Raw genomic sequence first — 19,431 nt, 5'->3', positions numbered from 1 at the left:
GCTGAAACCCTTTACGTTATAGAGACTGTTGTAGTCCAAGGCATAAATTCTGTTTTATATGAACAACTTGTATGAAATAGCCTAGCATGGTGAGATTCTAATATATCATTTCTGCCTCTAGATGCTTTAGTAACTTCTCTGCTGGTATCTTTTCCATTATGTTTAGTAATGATATAGTCCAGTTTTATCATTAAGTATTTGTTAAGTTCATACCGTCCATAGTCAGTCAACATTTATTAAACACCTACTATGTGCCAGTTACTTTGCTAAGCACTTAGAGATACAAAAAGAGGCAAAAGACAATCCCTGCCCTCAAGAAGTTCATAATCTAAAGACAACAAGCAAACATATATGTAGACAAGTTATATACAGGATAAACGGAAACTAATTAATAGAGGGAAGGCACTAGAATTAAGAGGAGTTGGGAAAGGCTTCCTATAGAAGGTGGGATTTTTGTTGGGACTTAAGGGAAGCCAGGGAGGTTAGTAGTTAGAGCAGAGGACAGAGAAGGAAATGTATTCGAGAGATACTGCAAAGGTGAAATGGACAGACCGTAACAACAGATTGGATGTGGAGGGTGAGAGATAGTGTGAAGTCCAGAATGACTCTTAGGTTGTGAGCCTAGAGGGCTCTGGGACTGGGAGGACAGTGCTGCCCTCTGCAGCAGTAGGGAAGGTAGGACAGGGAAGGCTTACGCAGAAAGATAGTGAGTTCCTTAACATTTTATTATCTACTCTGGGGATAAGGAAGAAGGTGACCAGTGTCCCCACTACTCATGGGGCAACAAGAAAGCCAAGGAAGCAGACAGGAGTCCCAGAGGTCTCGTCCCCTTGTGTGGGTGAATTTATCATGGCCCTAGAATTGGCTCTTTCATCTAAAGTCTTAAATAAGTTCAGAGGAAAAGATCATTGTCTGTTAAGATGAGTCAGGAAACAATTAATGGAGCTGATCTTTAAGCTGGACCTTAAAATGTAGATTTTGAACAGGCAGAGAAGAGAGGGATAAGACTTCCCAGACAGCATGACTGGCAAATCTAAAGGCAATTACTAGCGAGTTGTGTGCAGAAATGAGTTCTGGCTTACTAGGGTTTAGTTGATAGAGTGCTGGTCCTAACAGATCTGAGTGGCAGAAAGCGTATCTAGTTCACTGCACAAGAATCCGTCTATCACATCGCCAACAAGTGCTCATCCAGCCTTTCTCTGAAGGGCTTTAGGGAGGTAGGCCATCATCTCCACGGGTGTCCCATTCCACTGTTTGATAAATCTGATTGTAAGAAAGAGGAAGGTTTTCCTTAACTTTGAGCCTAGAGCTGTCTCTGCAATTTCTAACTTGGGTTTCTATTTCATAGGATCATAGATTTAGAGTTGCAAGGGACCTCCCCAGCTAAATCAGCCTCCTCGTTCTGGTGAGGACACAGAAGCCCTGTGAAGTAACCTGCCCAAGCTCAAAGCAGTAGCTGAAAAAATCTCATCTGTCTTCCACATGGTTTCTTTTCAGATGCCTGAAGACAGCGGTCATTTCCAATCCCTGCTCCAATCTTGTTACTTGTGTTACTTTGTGTTACCTTGAACAAGTCATTTAAATTTTCTGGGCCTCAGTTTCTTTATTTGTAACATTAAAGGGTTAAACTAAATGATGTTTAAGATATTTTCCCATTCTAAATTCATGATCCTACCCTGTGATAGTCTGTACCTGGTGACAGGCAGCTAAGTGCTCTACCTCCCTATAAATCTTGGATATCAGTACCCTATTAACAATTTTTGTTTTGTCTTTTCCATTCTGAAGGTTATTTGTGCTTGGCAAAGGAAATAGAAGCAAGAGTTGGATAATTGATCTGCTGTTTTTCCATTGTCCCATCCATATTGAGCCCCAGTCCTATTCCTGCTTTGATCCTTCTCTTTTGTCCTTTATAACTGAAAAAAAAAATAACCTTACAAAACAAACAAAAAAACAACAAAATGGAATCTTTGTTGCATGTAGTGTCCTTTATTTGCATCGGATCATTCAGAGTTTTAGCATTCCTCGTGTTATTTTTGTGGTTCTGCGACATGCTTTTGTATTCATCCTGTCTCATCTGTCCCTACTTCCTTCTTCTGTACCTTATCTTTTTAAAATCTAAATTGATCGAGTTCCCCTGTGCATTCACATTGGTCTCTTTAGACAAGTTACCCTTTTCATTGAAATCATTTTTCTTTATATTGTCAGAATTTTATTATTGTTTCCCATCTTCCCTGGTCCAATTTTCCTTTTAGTCCATGGGATCCTATCTATTGTATCTCTGAGTCCTTTGAAATATGCTCTCTTGTAATTAGGTGGACAGCTTGCCTGTACTCTATCATAAATTCTGAGAGTTGAATGGTCACTTCCAAGGTTTCATATCATTTCTACTTCAACAACCACTGTGACCATGAGAGACAAATTTGCAGTGATGTACATGGAGTATTCTCTGTCTTTCTGCCTTAGCTAAGTAGCTGCTATTGATGTTCACAGTGCAGGCTGGTTTGCAGCCTAGAGCAAAGATATAATGGGGTTCAAGGAATATCTCTTCGCTCTTCAGGTTATCAGGTGGAATGAAATGCCCCTTTAAAAATGGAAGAAGTTATTTGAATAAGGATCTGAAGAGGCAGAGTAGAATCTTGACCTTTGTCGAGAAGTTAGAAGGAGGAAGGATGTAACACAGGAGAAAAGAAAGATGGAAGGACTACTGTCCACTTTAGTTGGTTTCCTAATGGTATTTCTTTTGAAAATGAGGAGCGTGTAACAAAGAAGCAAAGTGTGAGATTCGGAGTAACCACAACTAAGTACAGCATGACCGGGCAAGTTATACTTTACACTTCATTTCTCTTTTCAGGTCCCTTTGCTTCTGCATCAAAAGCAAGCATTGGCATGGTTATTATGGAGAGAGAATCAAAAACCTCATGGAGGAATTCTAGGTAAGTGGAGAAGTATTGGCCTTTGTGAGTACATGTACCCTGACAGAATATCTTCAGAGAAGTGTAGGGGAAGTGGAGAACAGTTTAGAGGTAGAATTATAGCCAATCTTGTGAACCTAATAGGAGTTTTATGGATTTTGTTTGTTTGTTTGTTTTGAAGGTGGTTGTCCCTAGCTTTCTTTTTTTTTTTTTATTTTTACTCTTGCCATGCTGCTACAGGTATTTATTTATCAAAATAAAAAAAAATAATAAAACTTTCAAATTTAGAATATCATCCATGAGTGTTTTCTTCTAAAATGATTGTCTGGCATATATATTCGGGATCAGTTTGTTTTAGTTACCAAGTTGTTTTTTCCTAAATTATTTGGTTTTTAGTGTTTTTTTAACATTTTTTTTAAAGTTTTGAGTTCCAAATTCTGTCCTTCACTCCCTCCCCTACCCCTTATTGAGACGGTAAGCAATCTGATATAGGTTATACATGTGCAATCACGTAAAACATATTTTCCATGTGTTAGTCTCTCCACTTTCTTTTTCTACAATCCCCAAACTCCTTTAAAATATACTCTATTTCCACTTGCTTTTTTTTCATCCTGCTGCTTGATTCATCCTTTCCCCAATTAAGTTCTTAAGCCTACTTATACAAGCTGCTGTTTCTTTTCAGTCAGTGTAATGCTAGTTATTAATCACAAGAATCTCTGCAACTTATTTACATTTTAGTTGCCTTGGTTCTAATAAGACTAAACCCATTCCTAAATCCAGTGATTAGCAGGGAGGAGCCTTTATTCTTAATATCAGATTCCTGGAGTGGGATGTCTCCATATCTTTTGTGATTTGATTAACTGCTTCTTTTTTGATAGCTAGTTTTTTCCATGAAAGGCCTGTCATTTGGTCTCAGTTTTTCCATTTTGAAAAATTTAAAAGGTCGCTCATCCCTTCTAGGAATGCAGTTCTATTTAGGGATCAAGTAAAAGCACTTTGAGGGGGCTTGGTTGACGTAAGGTTAACATTTGTTTGTGAACCTTTTTCAAGTGTGTGATTTCTGGGTACTTTGGAAGTTCTGAGTCAAGTCGTAAAGAGTCAAAATACACAGCAATAGGAAGAAAACCTGGGTCTGCTTTCAGCCAGAGAGTTTGAGAAGAATAACTGTGATGGAGCCCCGTAAAGGGAAAAGGAAGCAAAGAACGTTCGTGCACGTGGGGCTTGGGAGGCAAGTTAATCCTGTCCCCTGAATAACCTTAGCTGTCTTCTGTGTTCTTCTTTTCCAGCGGATGATATGGGCTTAGGCAAGACCCTGACGATGATTGCACTCATTTTAGCCCAGAAAAATCAAGAGCAGAAGAAAAAGAAAGACCAAAAGCTTGTTTTGTGTCTCTCCAAAGATGGTACAGGATGGGGGCGGGGGTTCCTCTGGGCTGAGAGAAGGAGGCTTCAAATTATAAGCAGCCAAAACACCCTGGGTCATATCTAGTCCATCTATGAGGGAGCCAACTAATTTCTCAGGTGGCATTTTTAATACAAATTCAGAGTGACTATAGACTTTACTAAAATCAGCAAATTTTCCGTCTAGAAAATGTTTTTGAATTAATTTTTTTTTACTTAAAAAAATCTATCTTCTTTCCTACTCCTCCATTGAAAAGGAAAGAAAAACAAAACTTTTGTAACAAATATTCATAGTCATGAAAAACAAATTCTCATATTGGCCACATTCAATAAATATGTCTTAACTTGCACCTTAAGTCCATCAACTCTGTCAAGTGGGTACGTGTTTCACCATGAATCCTCTGGAATTGTGGGTGATCATTGGGTTGATCAGAGTTCTTAGGTCTTTTAGACTTAAGTTTTTATGATGTTATTGTTATGTAAATTGTTTTCCTGGTAGCACAGTGAGTAGAATGTTGGGCCTAGAGTCAGGAAAAACTGAGTTTAAATCAGCCTTAAACACTAGCTGTGTGACCCTGGAAAAGTCACTTAACCTCTGCCTCAGTTTCCTCACTATAAAATGGTGATAATAATAACATCTGCCTCCCAGAGTTGTTGTGAGGATCAAATGAGATAATACTTATAAAGCACTTAGCACAGTGACTAGCATTTAGTAGTTACCTACTGACTTGTTCTCTTCCCTTCTCCTTCTCATTTTACTTGGCATCAGTTCCTACAAGTCTTCCCAGCTTTCTCTGAAGCCTTCCCTTTAATCATTTCTTACAGTACAATAGTATTCTGTTACATTCAGACACTATAATTTGTTAGCCATTTCCCAATTGATGAGTATCCCCTTAAGTTCCAGTTCTTTGCCACCACAAAAAGAACTACTGTAAATATATTTGTACGTGTAGGGCCTTTCCCATTTTCTCTGATCTTTTTTGGGGTATAGACCTCATGGTGGTATGACTGAGTCAAAGGGTATACTAGTTTAATAACTTTCTAAATATAGTTTCAGCTTGCTGTTCAGAATGACTAGATCAGTTAACAGTTCTACCAACAGTGCATCAGTATGCCTATTTTCCAATGGCATCTCCAAATTTGTTATTTTCCTATTTTTATCAACTTTGTCCATCATATGAATCTGAAGTGAAACCTCAGAATTGCTTGAATTTGCGCTTCTCTAATTATTAGTGACTTGAACCATTTTTTCATATGGCTGTTGACTGCTTGGATTTCTTCCTCTGAAAACTGCCTATTCATATCCTTTGACTGTTTATCAGTGGGGAATGGCTCTTATTTTTATAAATTAGAATATCTTGGAAATGAGGTGTTTTACAGACAAACTTGCTCTAATAATTTTTTTCACACCTACTTCCATTCTAATTTTAGCTGTATGAGTGTTATTTGTCCAAACGTTTAAAAATTTAATATATCAAAATTGTCCATTTTATATAATCATGTAAGGAAATTAATTCTCCAAAATAGTTCTTGTTTGTACTGACACTTGTTACAAAGATAAAAGGATCTCTGAAACTAACTGTAACCTAGTTTTGAGTAGCTCATGCTAATCTTGTGGAAAAGATGAGATGTAGACCAGATTATAAAATACAATTAAATGAATTTGGAATTGTGGAATGACTGGATTCCAATTAGATTGACTAGGTTGGAATTTCAAGACTCCAAAAAGTAATCATTAGTAATTCTGTGTCATCTTGTGGGAGGATCTCCAGTGGGATTTCCCAGGGATCCATGCTTGGCCTTGTGTTATTTGACATATTGATCATAGATAGGCTTATTAAATTGAAAGTGATCCAAAATTAGGAGGAATAGCTAGCACCATGGATGCCCAAGTCAGGATTTTAAAAGATCTTTCCTTAGAATCACAGAAAACGATAGTTGAAAGAGATGTCATTGCTCATGTAGCCCGACTCTCATGCCAAAGGAATCCTCACTGCAACATACCCAACAGAAGGTCACCTAGCCTTCACTTGCCTACCTCAAAGGAGGGGAAATTCACCCTTCTCTAGACAATCCTTTCACTTTTGGATGGCTCTGATTGTTACTAAATTTGTCTTGACATCAAGCCTAGATTTGCCTCTTTACAGTTTCTCCCCATTCTTTCTGGTTCTTCCCTCTGGGGCCAAACAGAACAAACCTAAGTCTTCTTCCACATGATAGCCCTTCACACACTCGCAGACACGGCCACCATGTCTCATGTCTTCTTTTGTTCAGACTATACGTGCCTGATTCCTTCAGCTGATCCTCTCACCATTCTGGTGGCTCTCCTGCATGTGCACTCCAGCTTATCATTGCCCTTAAACTGTCTGCCCATATTCAGATATGTTACTTTGTATGAGGTCCGAGAAGGGCCTGGTGTGATGGGACTATCAGCCCTGGAAGCTAAGCCCCTCTTCATGAAGCCCCAAGTGGCATTAGCTTTTTTGGCTGATACATCACACTGCTGACTCATTGAGCAAATCTTTTGCAAACAAAGCTATTGTCTGACTGTGGCTGAACTTGTAAAGTTGATTTCCTGTATCAAATGTAAAGCTTGGCATTTATTTCCATTGAATTTCATTTCACTAGTTTCAGCCCAGTGCTCTAGCTTGTCAAGATCTTTTTGGATTCTGATTGTCATTTAGTTTGTTAGCTGTCCTTTTCATCCTGCTGACACCTACAGATTTGATGAGCGTGTCATCTGTGCCTTTATCTAAGAGTCATTAGTTAAAATATTAAATGGCACAAGTCAAGCATAGATCTCTTGGACACTCCACTGAGGACTTCCTGATATATTGACATTGAACCATTAATTATTACTCTTTGAGTCTAGTCATCTAACCAGTTGTGAATCCATATTTACATATACTATAACCAAATATGTACAAACAATTCTTTTTTCTCCAGTGTTTTATTTTTATTCTTTTCTTATTATATTTTTCTTTATTTTGTTTTTTCCTGTTTACAGTTTTCTTTTTTAAAATCATTTATTTATAGTGTTGTTTTCTTTATAAATTTTGAGTTCAAGATTCTCTTACCCCTCCCTCACCCACTGAGAAGGCAAACAATATAATATCAGTTACACATGTGAAATCATGCAAAACATTTTCATATTAACTGTATTGCAAAAAGAAAGCAGCAAAGGTGAGAAAATTTGCCCTCAGAGTTCATCAGTTCTCTCACTAGAGGTGGATCACACTTTTCATCATGAGTCCTTTGAAATTGTCTTGGATCACACACAAATAATTCTAAAGATAAGGTAGAAGCTGGAAAAAAAAATCTAACCATCTGCCATCAGTGGCCCCATTGGAAATGAAAGAGGCGATCATATTTATTGTTAGGATGGAGCCCAGTTCCATTATGGGGTAGGGTGATTAATGTATATATTTGAACACATTTCACAGAGAGGCCCAAGTAGAGATCAACCCAAATAATTTCTATTTGGCTTTGGAGATTGTTTTTCATACTTACATTTGAATATGTGTTTTTATTTTGGGGATTCACAGCATTTAAAAATAATAGTCATACTGAAGACCCAACTGATGGGAAACTGGAGAATTATGTAATGTCTTCTTGTTCCTCATTCTACCCCTTCTTCCTTTTCTAGGCAGAGGATATATAGCGTTACTTTTTAGAATACGTAAAGCACCACCTTAAGAAGGCCTACAACACACCTCTCTGTACCACTAAGGAGCCAGTGCTATCTTCCTGGATTATATTTTTATGGGGGAAAGGAAGGAAAATAGCTAAAGAAATTTGATTTATAAAAATATTCCCTTCTAGCTCATATTCATAAACCCCTAGAAATAAGAGTAATAAATGTTAAAAATAGAAGTTGAGTAGTCAAGAAAAGGTGATGGGTCCATAAGAACTTAAGATTTTATCATTTAACTGCATGGTTTTTTTTCCCTTAAGATTCCACTAGCTTTACATCCCATGGCACTTTAATTATCTGCCCTGCCTCCCTGATTCATCACTGGAAAAAGGAAATAGAAAAACGTGTGAGTGGCAACAGGCTGAGAATCTATCTTTATCATGGGTCTCATCGGGAACAACATGCAAAGGCGTAAGTGGAAGATCATTGTGACCTTGAAAGGGTTCAGCATCTGGTTAGCCTAAGGGGGACTGTAAGTTAAAATTGACCTTCACCAGCAAGACCGAGATGATGGTGTCTCTTCTGGCACCTACTTACTATCACATGTAGATTCTACTCTAACTAATGTTGCGAGTGTGTATTGCAGTTTCAGAATCAATCACCTTCCCATGTTTGGAGCTGGGAAAAAAACAAGCCATCTTTCACCAGGGATCTCATTGGAAAAGGAAGGGGAGGTCGAGGTCATGCTTGGTGTTAAAATGGAACCTAGTTCCTTTCATTATAGAGCAGAGGGATATGCATACATTGAGAGCCGAATGTTGGCCTTTGCTTATTTTTGGCCTTTGGCTTATTTTTGCAGGCTATAATCTAGAAGGCCTTGGGATTCCTAGGGTTTGCCACCAGGTGGCAGCAGGACTCTCCCAGAGAAGAAGGCTATTATTTGAAAGTAGACTGAGTCCACATTTCTCCTAGTTTAGGGGATTGTCAATGTCCATGATTTTTTTTTTATTTACATTCTTCTTTTATTAGCAATGAAACCAGCCTTATATGGTACACGTGAGATAATACATTTGAAAAGTTGTGTAGAAGAATTTCATTGTTTTGTCTTTGGCGTTATATATGTCATCTGAGAGATGTTGGTTTCATGAATAATAGTTCACTTAATATAGGGCTTTAAAGATTTGTAAAATACTTTTTTCTCCCCAATAACTCAATCAGGTAGGCACAGGTACTTCTCAAGTGTTAGTTCTGCCTTCCAAATTTATTCATTTCCATGTCTCATGTTTGTATAGCCTTTCCATATATGATGTAGTAATCACCACCTATAGTCTTCTTGCCAAGGAGATCCCTACAAGGAAGGAAGAGGGAACTGTCCCTGCTACTGATGCCTGTGTGAAGGTAAGGTACTTTGAGGGAAAACAATTTTAGAAACCATATATCATTAACTGGGGTGGAATTTTTTACCTAACCCATGGAGTTAAGAGCTCATCTCTTTAATTCTGTAAAATGGAAGCCATTTATAATATGTCTTACCGATGGGAGTGAATATCTGCTTCCCTGACCCACCTTTGTCACTTTTGCAGTTAATCTCTTACTTAAACACTTCAACAAACATTTATTATTTATATTTATGTTTTGTTTTGTTTTGTTTTTGTGAGGCAGTTGGGGTTAAGTGACTTGCCAGAGTCACACAAGTAGTGAGTGTTACGTGTCTGAGGCCAGATTTGAACTCAGGTCCTCCTGACTCCAGGGCTGGTGCTCTATCCACTGTGCCACCTAGCTGCCCCTATATTTTTATATATGTATATATTTTTATGTATCACTTACGTTGAAGTTAGGCATATTTCAAATTATTTGTTATAGTAGAAATAGAAATATAGTAGAAAACTTTACATAACTTGTAATAATAACATGAATACAGGAAGCTTATGTGTATCAGCTCATAGTTTTTCCACAAGGGTAATCAGTGTGTTACTGTACTTTTTGGTTACTTTAATAATGCAAATTCTACAGTATCCTGGACATATCTATATCCATATTCATGGTATCTAAAAGAAAAAAGCAATGATTGTGGCAGATGAGTAAGAGGTCAAAGGGTAGGGAAAATAATGGATATAATCAAGAAAGTTCACTTGTTAGGTAAGCGTATGTGTGGTTTGATATACTATAAGGAAGAATGTGTGACATTGATCATTCTTTTCTGAATGAATACATTTTTTAGTAGCAAGTTGTTTTTTATGGTAGCAACAAACCCAGTTTAAAGAAATAAATTACAGCTCCATGAATCACTGTTGTCCCTGAACAGTGATTATGCCAGAATCTGCCACATCATTTGCATTTAGTGCATGTGCTACAGCAGCAAGTATCAATTGCAGTTTTTAGTGTTTACAGATTTATCTGTTTGTGGTTATATCTTTTGAATATGGCCATCGTGAATGGTGAGGGTTTCTTTTACCTTGTTTTTGAAAGATTGCTTTCTGTTTTAGAAAGTTAAGGTCTTCTTATATGTTATCTACTTTCTTTTCTTTTTTTTTTTTGTGGTGGGGCAATCGGGGTTAAGTGACTTGCCCGGGGTCACACAGCTAGTAAGTATCGCGTCTTACGTTGGATTTGAACTCAGGTCCTCCTGACTCCAAGGCCGGAGCTCTATCTGCTGTGCCACCTAGCTGCCCTTCTTATGTGTTATCTAGACCTTAAGTGTCACTGAAGAAATAATGGGTAGGGTGAGGTTGAGAGACTTTAAATGACTTGCTTATATATACTCCTGTTGAGTTAGTTTGGGTCCTAAACCAATTCCCTATTTAATGTTCTTAATATTAGCCTTCCCATTTGGAGTTATTGCATCACCAGTCTATCTTCTCTAGGACTGCACATCGCCATTGCTGCAAATAGTCTGGGCTCGCATCATACTGGATGAGGCTCACAACATTAAGAATCCCCGCGTGCAGACCTCCATAGCTGTCTGTAAGCTACGAGCTGGGGCCCGCTGGGCTGTCACTGGAACCCCCATTCAGAACAACCTGCTGGACATGTATTCATTGCTGAAGTAAGATTCTGGAGGAATGTGGGTGGGTTTTGTAGCCCTTTACAAGCTTCCTTACATTGAGAACCTGAATATGAGTCAGATTTTTGTACATAACAGAAGATGAGTCTATTAATATTTTTAATAGCAAAAGGTCTTTATAAATTAATGATTGATAGCTGATTGATAAATGATTGTGTCTTTATAAGAGGTCCTTGTATTAACAGCCGTAACTCACATTTATACAGTTCTGTATATGACCTACCTGCAGGTTCATAAGGTGCTTTATATACATCCTTTATTTCATTCTGTTTGATTCACCAAGCAGCCCTGTGAACTAAATGTTTGATTGAATGAAATAAGTGAGTGAAAAAAGAAAAGAAAAAGCATTTATTAGACACTTTCTGTATACCACATACTATGCTGAGTGTTGGAGATACAAAGAGAGAAGGCAATCCTTGCTTGTAAGGAACTCATTCTAATAGGGGGAGGCAGTATAACTAGGAGGTTTCAGCTACAAGTCAGATGGAAAGGCCCAGCGGTCCTTAGGGTGAAGCGTCAAGACATGGTAATACACCCTCTTTAGTGTCATTTCCATTGATAAAGCCATTTCCTGTTTCTGACATTGAACTGTGATAAAGTGCCAAGGACTTTGGGGGTGAGCGCTTTGTTTTCTGGGTCTGCAGTAACTATAGCAGGGGCAGAGTTAGTCACCAGATCTCATCTCCACAAGGGTGGCTTCCCTAGGCAATGGCTCTAAGGGCAGCCCGGAAGCAGGGCTGGCAGTGGTAGTGAGGGGTAGGGGCAGGTCCTCTTGTGCTTACCTGTCCTTTGGTGGCAGTTGTTCAGTGGGTGGTATTGGCGGTGGCAGGGATGATGGGGCTTCTTCTCCATAGGAGTCGTTCCCCTGGATGATAGCAGTGAGAGCTGGGAAGCAAGATTGGTGGTCTGGGCACCTTCTAAGATATTTCTAAGATATTTGGGTGTAAGGTCTTGGACTCGTGTACAAGGGAAAGTGTTGGTGAGAATGGTGGGGTAATGTGTTCCATTTGGGACTGCTGCCTACTCTGGCAGCAGGGCACCTTGCTGCTGACACTTGTTATTACTCCTGTTTTTAGATGAATAAACTGAGACTTGGAGAGGTTAAGTTACTTACATGTGGCTGCCCAGTTAGTAAGCTTGGAGGTGAGATGTGAATCCAGGTCTCTCCCGACTCCAGACGTAATGCAGTTTTTCAGTCGTGCCACCCTGCCTCTCAAATGCCGAGCGAGTTGGCTTAAAAATGAAACCAAAAGTCCATTTAGGACAACAGAAAGTCATGGACATATTCTTCTTCAAAAAGCAGGGCCTAGGGCAAGGTCCTCAGTTTATCTGAGGCAGACACAAAAAAGCGTTGTTGGTTGTTCCTTAGTATATTCCTATAGGAATACAAGACTGAGTTACAGAGAATTTCACTTCTTGGTGGTTGGGCTCTTGTGACTGTCAAACATTCACAGATGTTTATGGAGAAATTCCCATGTTGTCGTGTGGTCTTAGTGGCTGCCCAGGCTGTCTTGATCTGGTTCATGGGGCCTTGCTGTGATGATCTCCTTTTAGTGTAGTTGAATGACAGATGAAACACAAAATATGGTTTACTTTTCCTCTCAGGTTGGGCTTTAACCTTTCACTGCTGTTCCTTTTTTCCATCTTGCTCCATCCCCTCCAAAAATCAGGTTCCTCCGTTGTTCTCCATTTGATGAGTTCAAGCTATGGAAGAGTCAGGTTGACAATGGTTCATCAAAAGGAGGGGAGAGGTTAAGTATTTTAACCAAAAGTCTTTTGCTGAGGAGAACAAAAGACCAGCTGGATTCAAGTGGCAAACCCCTGGTAACTTCATTTCTGTCTTTCACTTGGGTGGCCACAGTAGGAGGGAGATGGTCCTTTTCATTGTGCTGAAATGGTTACTTGCTAGATTTCATGGGTTCTGTAGCTCCTAATTTCCTACTTCAGAGGAGACCACAGGATTGCTACTTAATGCAATGACTGCACCATTATCAGAAGTCTGTCCTCAAGGTGGCACCTGATATTTAAGTAATGGCTAGGAGTCTGATGTCTAGTGCCAGTTTCTGTGAGTCTGCTCTGCAGTAACCTTTAAATGGTATGTTAAGATAAACATCAAAGATATCTTTCCTTTTATAACACACATGTATTATAAATATTTGTAAATATACTGGCTTAGTATTTCTTTGACTCTCCATCAGGTGGTGTTGCCCCAACGTAGCTTCAAGTTGCACCAGTTGAAACTTTCAGAAGATGAAAAAGCTGTGTATGATGTCCTTTTTACAAAATCAAGGTGTGTGATAAAAGAAGTTCACTCTCTTTCTCTCTCTCATATCATCCATGCTCTTTTTCCTTTGGTAGTAAATGAAAAGTTAGATTGGACCCCCTTAGACTATGTGTTGTGAGTTGACCAATGTTTGATTTGTTAGATCTTTTCTTTTTAATAGTCCAACATTTTGATTCTTCTCTTTCATATTTGTTTTCTGGGACAAAAATCCCTCTTATCTTAATGTAATATGCATAGGTTCAGTTTGGCCCCCAGTCATGCCAGTAATGTGAGGTTGTCTCTCTCTGCTCTGTTAGTCAGTGTATATAACATTCAGAATCACACTTGGCCTTTTTCTTAATCTTACTCAATGATACTTTGATAATGGCTGCTGTCTTTCCCCCTCAACCTCAAGTTTTCTCTCTCTGTTGTTTTCTGCTTCTGTCTTTGTGACTTTTTCTGTCTTTTGTTAAAAACCAGACTCTTTTTCTAGTTCTTATGACATCATATTTGGTCATCATTTGTTATTATATTAATTTCAACTGACAGGTTATCTGGTGACCTTAATTGTTTACCAGCAGGCTGCTGCCAGCACAAAGCCATAGTGATCATGACCTTCACTTTATGGTTTCTTTGAGCACCACAGAGTGGCTGTGTGGGAAGTATGTTGTAGGTGGTAGAGCACTTTCTAAGTGTAGGTTGTCGTGGTTTTCATAGAGTCTGTCTTTGTTTGATCCAGGTCAACTCTACAGTCCTACTTAAAAAGGCATCTGAGGGAAAACAAGCAATCTGGAAGGAGCCCTGATAATCCATTCAGTAGAGGTGAGCTCTGCTCAAGAGGTCACATCAAAAGAGCGACAGTTTAATTAGTGCAGGTTCTTCCCTGTGCTGATTCCATCCGTCCATATTGTAATAGGTGACCTCCTCCATAGCTATGTCAGTAAGTCATTCCATAAGCACACTCGCTGACAAGACCCTCTGAGCCTTAAACGACAGTCCCACAGTCTGTCGGGGGGCCCAGGCTGGCCACCTTCCCAGCATGGCAGGACCTGCCAGAATCTTCACCCCTCTCGCCAAGTGGAGTTGGAAGAGCCCAGGTTCACTTCCACCTCCAGAAGAGGGAGTCTGCTAGAAGATACAGTGTGATGTGTGATAGTGTGTGCTTGAAGGGATGGAGAAATGGACCCGGCAAGTACCATCCAGGGCATTTGATAAGCTGCTTTCTTGGAGAAGTAGCATGACATAGTATTTCAAAAGCTGTCTTCCAAGTCAGGAAGACCTGGGTTCAAATCCTGCTTGAGACACTTAATGTATAACCCTGGGCCATTCACTTAAACCTCTTTGGGCCTCAGTTTCCTTGCCTGTAAAATAAGGGGATTGTACTTGATGGCCTCTAAGGTCTCTTTTAGTCATAAACCTATGTTCCTTTGGTATCAGAACCTTGAACCAAACCATGAAGCAGAGATTAGAGTGATCATACTGAGCAAGGGTTGTTTCAAACCACTTATGGAGGGAGTTTGAATCAGAATGGAACCCGTGTATTTTAAAAATAGTTCCAATCGGGGGAAAAAACCCCACAACCAGATCATCAACAGTCTTTGAAACCAGGATCTCACTTAGTTTGGGTCCCTTGTTGAAGGCAGAGAACCATAGGTATACTGAAGGCCTGTTAGTCAGTCAGGAAACATGTATTCAGCGCCGTCTGTATTCCAGGCACTATGCTAAGCACTGGGGATACAAAGAAAGGAAAAAGACAGTCTGCCCACAAGGCACTCATAGTCTAATGGGGAGAAAGCCTGTTAGCTGTCCCAGCAACTATGCAGCTTGGGAAATTCTTTCCTGAACTGGAAGTGTATTCCAGCACTCCACCCTGAACTTTAAAACAGACCTGTTCCTGCCCTGGCTCTTCTAACAACTCTTTCTCTGCCCTTCACTTCATCTTTGGGTTTGCTGCTTTGGCAGTGACAAAGGAGTTTGAATCTTGTGATCCTGGGCCGAGCGCCCCAGCTGGCCCCGAGTATTCCAGCACTGCCCATATCTTGTCATCATTGCTGAGACTCCGCCAGTGCTGCTGTCATCTCTCTTTACTAAAATCGGTAAGGAAAACCCTCAACATATCTCTGTGTGGTGCCCTGGAAGATTCTGAGAAGCTCCTGGGTCCGTTCTAGTTGTGATGCCGTCTGTCTGCTCGCTGACTTGTGTCTGTCAGGTCAAGGGTTAATCTTTCATTGAGAGGCTGAATGGGAAAGCTTTGATTTCACAGACTTGGGTGATTAGTAATTCTTCAGTTACTGTTGCCTCTGCCCAAGACTGGTTTTAGCAGGCAGCCAGTGCCGTAAGCAATGCTTGCTTGGCTTTTAAATTGAGATGTGTCAGCTAATGCCCATGAACCACTTAACTAAAGGAGCATTTATGTTCTCATGTCCAGTTAATTTGGTGGCCCTATCTCTATAATTAAGAAGATTTTTGTGGGGCTGTAGAACTGAATGGAACTGTCTTTTACTCTGGGACTACACTTAACTTTGAAGAACTGAAATAGAGTTTAAAAACTGGCGGAAATGGACATGTCATATATTTTGTGACCTTTCAACCTTTTATTTGTCAGGCTTTTAGTATGGTTGGAATTATGCTCTGTCTAGTGTTTCTGTGAGGATTTACTAACGGTGCCTTGTAAAGGATTTTGATGAGTGTTGAGCACAGCCCTCAGCCTGGATCAGCAGTTTGGCCAGTTTCCTAAACTGGCATAAGCCTTTGGGCCACTTTTGCTGATGCTGGATTTGTTTCATTATGTCTAGACTCTTGACCAGACTGAGCTGAAGAGTGAAGGCCTGTTCCTTTCCTTGGAGGAGCAGCTCAGTGCTTTGACCTTGTCAGAACTCCATAACCCAGATCCATCTGCCACCGTCTGCCTTAATGGCACACAATTCAAGGTGGAACTGTTCGAAGATACAAGAGAGAGTACCAAGGTATTATGGGGTTGGGGAGTCATCACCATTGCAGTGGAAGGCGTGGAAGTCTCGCTCTTCTTTATTGCTTTTGGATTTCAGTTGGTGGGTTTCTCTTTCCTCCAGTCTTCAATTCCTTTCAGAGTTGGTAATGGCCAAACCCTGGGATGGAGAGAGCTAAGCTGGCCAGACTACAGTAAATTTGAAAAGAACCAGGTAACCCCACCTGATTATTCATGGTCTGAGGCATTTAAAAAAGACCAAGACAGGTTTTTAATTTTTTTTTTCCTGGGAGGCGAAAGAGGGAGTCACATATCCATTTACATTGGGAGGAATGCCTAAGCAGTGAACAAAGCTGCAAAGATACTTTTTTAGAAAGAGCTTTATCAGAAAACCACAAAAGGACTTTGAATCCACAAAATGGGGGTTGTACCTGAAGTCAGTTGCTTTTTACTCACTGAAAACCTTCTAGCTCTAAGTATTGTTTCTTACTCGGCCAGCTACCTCCATTAATCACTCCATTCTAGTTCCATTAAAGCTTATTAAGGCTGACACTTCCTTCCAGAGGGTGGCAGAGATAGGATGTTAACTGGCTTCCAGCCACACTCTTTGTTAGCTGGATTATAATTATATGCCCTTGTCCTCCACACTCTCCTAAGTGTGTCCTCTTTTCAGTGTTCCTACCTGAATTGTGCCATTCTTACCCCAAAGCTCCTTCCTTATCACTACTGTGTGGAAGAAAGACCAAGGAGTCTGATGACCTGGGCTATCTGCCCAGTCTCTGTCATTTATTAGCTAGATGATCTTTTACAATTCAAGTATTTAGCACAATGCCTGACACATGCCCAGCACTTAATAATTGATTGTTGATTGATTTACCTACTCTGAGCCCGTTCCCCTGCCTTTAAAATGAGAAGAAGAATATCTCATTGAGGAGATTCCTCCTTACTTCAGGATTTCATCCCATAAAAGCTGGATGTTGTTTAAGGGATTATTGTTTCTTCAGAATTAGAATGAGTTAGTCTAATTGGCCTCAGATGTTCCTTTGAATTTTGAGATTTTGTGAGCTGCCCTGTGTAGTTCATAGGGTTGTTGTTAGATTGAAATTAAATAATATGTTAAAACCTCCTATAAGGAAGATCAGTTAAAGGGAACTGGGGGAAGGGGAAGTTCGGGGTATCACTATTCTACATGGTTGACTTTCACATACTGGAAGATGATTGGCATGTCTCCCACCCAGACTTGTCTATTCCAGGCAAAAAAATCCCAGACTCTTCGATCAGTCCTTATACAGCATGAACTTTAGGATCTCCACCATTCTGGTTTGGCCCTTCTTTGGATGCTCTCCAGCTTATCAATGTCCTTTCTAAGCTGTGGTGCTATAATACCCCAGATCGGGTAGAGCAGAATGCAGCACCTCCTTATTTTGGAAGAAGCTCTACCCCACCCCCCCAATGCAGCCCAAGATCTTATTAGCTTGTTTCACTGCCATGTCACACTTGTTATGCCAAACAGAACTTATTTTCCTTTTTGACCGGCTTTCTAAACTGGTAAATCAAAGAATGCTGAAGATGTATTTACCTAGATTTTTGGCAAAATATTTGATGAAATATCTCATGCTAAACTTATGACAAAGATGGAGAGATTTGGGGTAGATGATAGTATAATTTTACTCTGTACCCCAAGTAGTGTGGAACTGGACAGTATGGAACTGGTTAAATGACCAGACTCAGAGTAAGTGCTTATAACTTCATGTCACCTTGGAGGGAAATCCCCAATAGTTCCTCAAGGAACTTACCTTGGCTCTGTGCTATTTAACATTTTTATGAGTGACTTGGAAAAAGGCATAAATGACATTCTTGTCAAATTTTTTGACGATACAAAGCTAGGAGGGAAAACTAACTCACTGGTGACAGTTGGGATCTAAAAAGATCTTGACAGGCCAGAAAATTGGGCTAAACACTGTTGTACTGTTGCTGGAACTGTGAATTGACCTGACCATTCTGGAAAGGATTTGGGAACTCTACCCCAAAAGTCACTAAACTATCTATACCAGGGGTGGGGAGCCTGCGGCCTTGAGGCCACGTGTGGCCCTTTAAGTCCTTAAGTGCGGCCCTTTGGCGAAATCCAAACTTCACAGAACAAATCCCCTTAATAAAAGCATCTGTTCTGTAAAACTTGGACTCAGTCAAAAGGCTTCGCCTAAGGACCTAGAAGGCCACATGTGGTCTTGAGGCCACAGGTTCCCCACCCCTGGTCTATACCCTCCCAGCAATATCAGTACTCAGTAAAGAGAGAAAATGCCTATCTGTACAAAAAATACCCATACTAGTACTTTGCTGTCACAAAAAACTGTAAACTCATCAGCTGGGAAATCGGCTGAACAAATTATGGTATATGAAGGTAATGGGATATTATTGTACAGTTAGAAATAACAAAAGGGAAACCTGGGAAGATTCATATGCATTTTTATGTAGCAAAGTGAGCAAAACCAAGAGAACAATTCACTTCCATAGAGTACCACTGATAAAATGTTGCTACTGAAAATATGGCGCCAGTAAAGGAGCTTCGCCATTTACCAAATGCAGTCTAGCCCACTGTGCTCCTTTTATTCAGCATTGGGCCAGGCTCATTCTTGTCTGTCCTAAGTATACATACTACTGGACAAACTCTAGAGAGTGTCCGTCCAAATGCATGTTGAAATCTGGACAACAGACACTCTTTATCCACTTGGTCTACCATGTGTGGGTGACAGACTAAACCCTTTCAGGTAATTGCAGAAAACTTCCAGAAGGTTTTGCAGTTGTGGGGTTTGATGCAGTCACCATGATGTGACCCACAAACTGGAGCATCTCCAGGACCTCACCACACACAGAGAACCCTCCTTTGGCCTGGACTTTACTCTGGATCTTCTCCGACACGTTGGCAGATACCTTTAGCATCTCCTTATTTTATGCCTTGAATGACACTTATTGTTGGAGGGTCATTGAACGGGGTTATTTCTGTTATGTCTTCTAAGGAATTGTGAATGAGCTTGATGTTTAGGTGGGAGAAACCTTGCAGTGAAAGAGACTAGAAAGTGATGTTGTATTTGACTATATTGGCAGCAATTTTCTAAAACTCTTAAGGTATAGATGGGAGTTACTAGCTTGCATTTGTGGAGGGAGTTTCCATGATGAGAATTCCCTGTGCTCATGAAAATCACAGGTTAG

At 40.1% G+C, this 19,431-nt stretch overlaps 1 protein-coding gene across 2 annotated transcripts in view; it reads left to right on the top strand.

Moving 5' to 3' along the window:
- Nucleotides 1-19,431, top strand: part of TTF2 (transcription termination factor 2) — a 61,396-nt gene that overhangs the window by 26,187 nt on the left and 15,778 nt on the right. For both annotated transcript variants that reach the window (XR_013486868.1, XM_021002759.2), the window contains exons 9-18: nt 2,852-2,933; nt 4,199-4,315; nt 8,268-8,418; nt 9,240-9,345; nt 10,812-10,993; nt 12,682-12,835; nt 13,210-13,301; nt 14,014-14,096; nt 15,237-15,370; nt 16,070-16,240. Coding sequence is in view for 1 of the 2 variants with exons in the window: in XM_021002759.2 (XP_020858418.1) it covers nt 2,852-2,933; nt 4,199-4,315; nt 8,268-8,418; nt 9,240-9,345; nt 10,812-10,993; nt 12,682-12,835; nt 13,210-13,301; nt 14,014-14,096; nt 15,237-15,370; nt 16,070-16,240 (1,272 nt within the window). In the remaining variant the exon portion in view is untranslated. The remainder of the gene's footprint in view (nt 1-2,851; nt 2,934-4,198; nt 4,316-8,267; nt 8,419-9,239; nt 9,346-10,811; nt 10,994-12,681; nt 12,836-13,209; nt 13,302-14,013; nt 14,097-15,236; nt 15,371-16,069; nt 16,241-19,431) is intronic.

This window comes from Phascolarctos cinereus, unplaced genomic scaffold (assembly GCF_003287225.1).
Source record: "Phascolarctos cinereus isolate Bilbo 61053 unplaced genomic scaffold, phaCin_HiC Scaffold_5;HRSCAF=322, whole genome shotgun sequence".
NCBI lineage: Eukaryota > Metazoa > Chordata > Mammalia > Diprotodontia > Phascolarctidae > Phascolarctos > Phascolarctos cinereus.
Note: the sequence above shows the minus strand (reverse complement) of the source record. Positions and strands in the feature narration are given on the sequence as shown.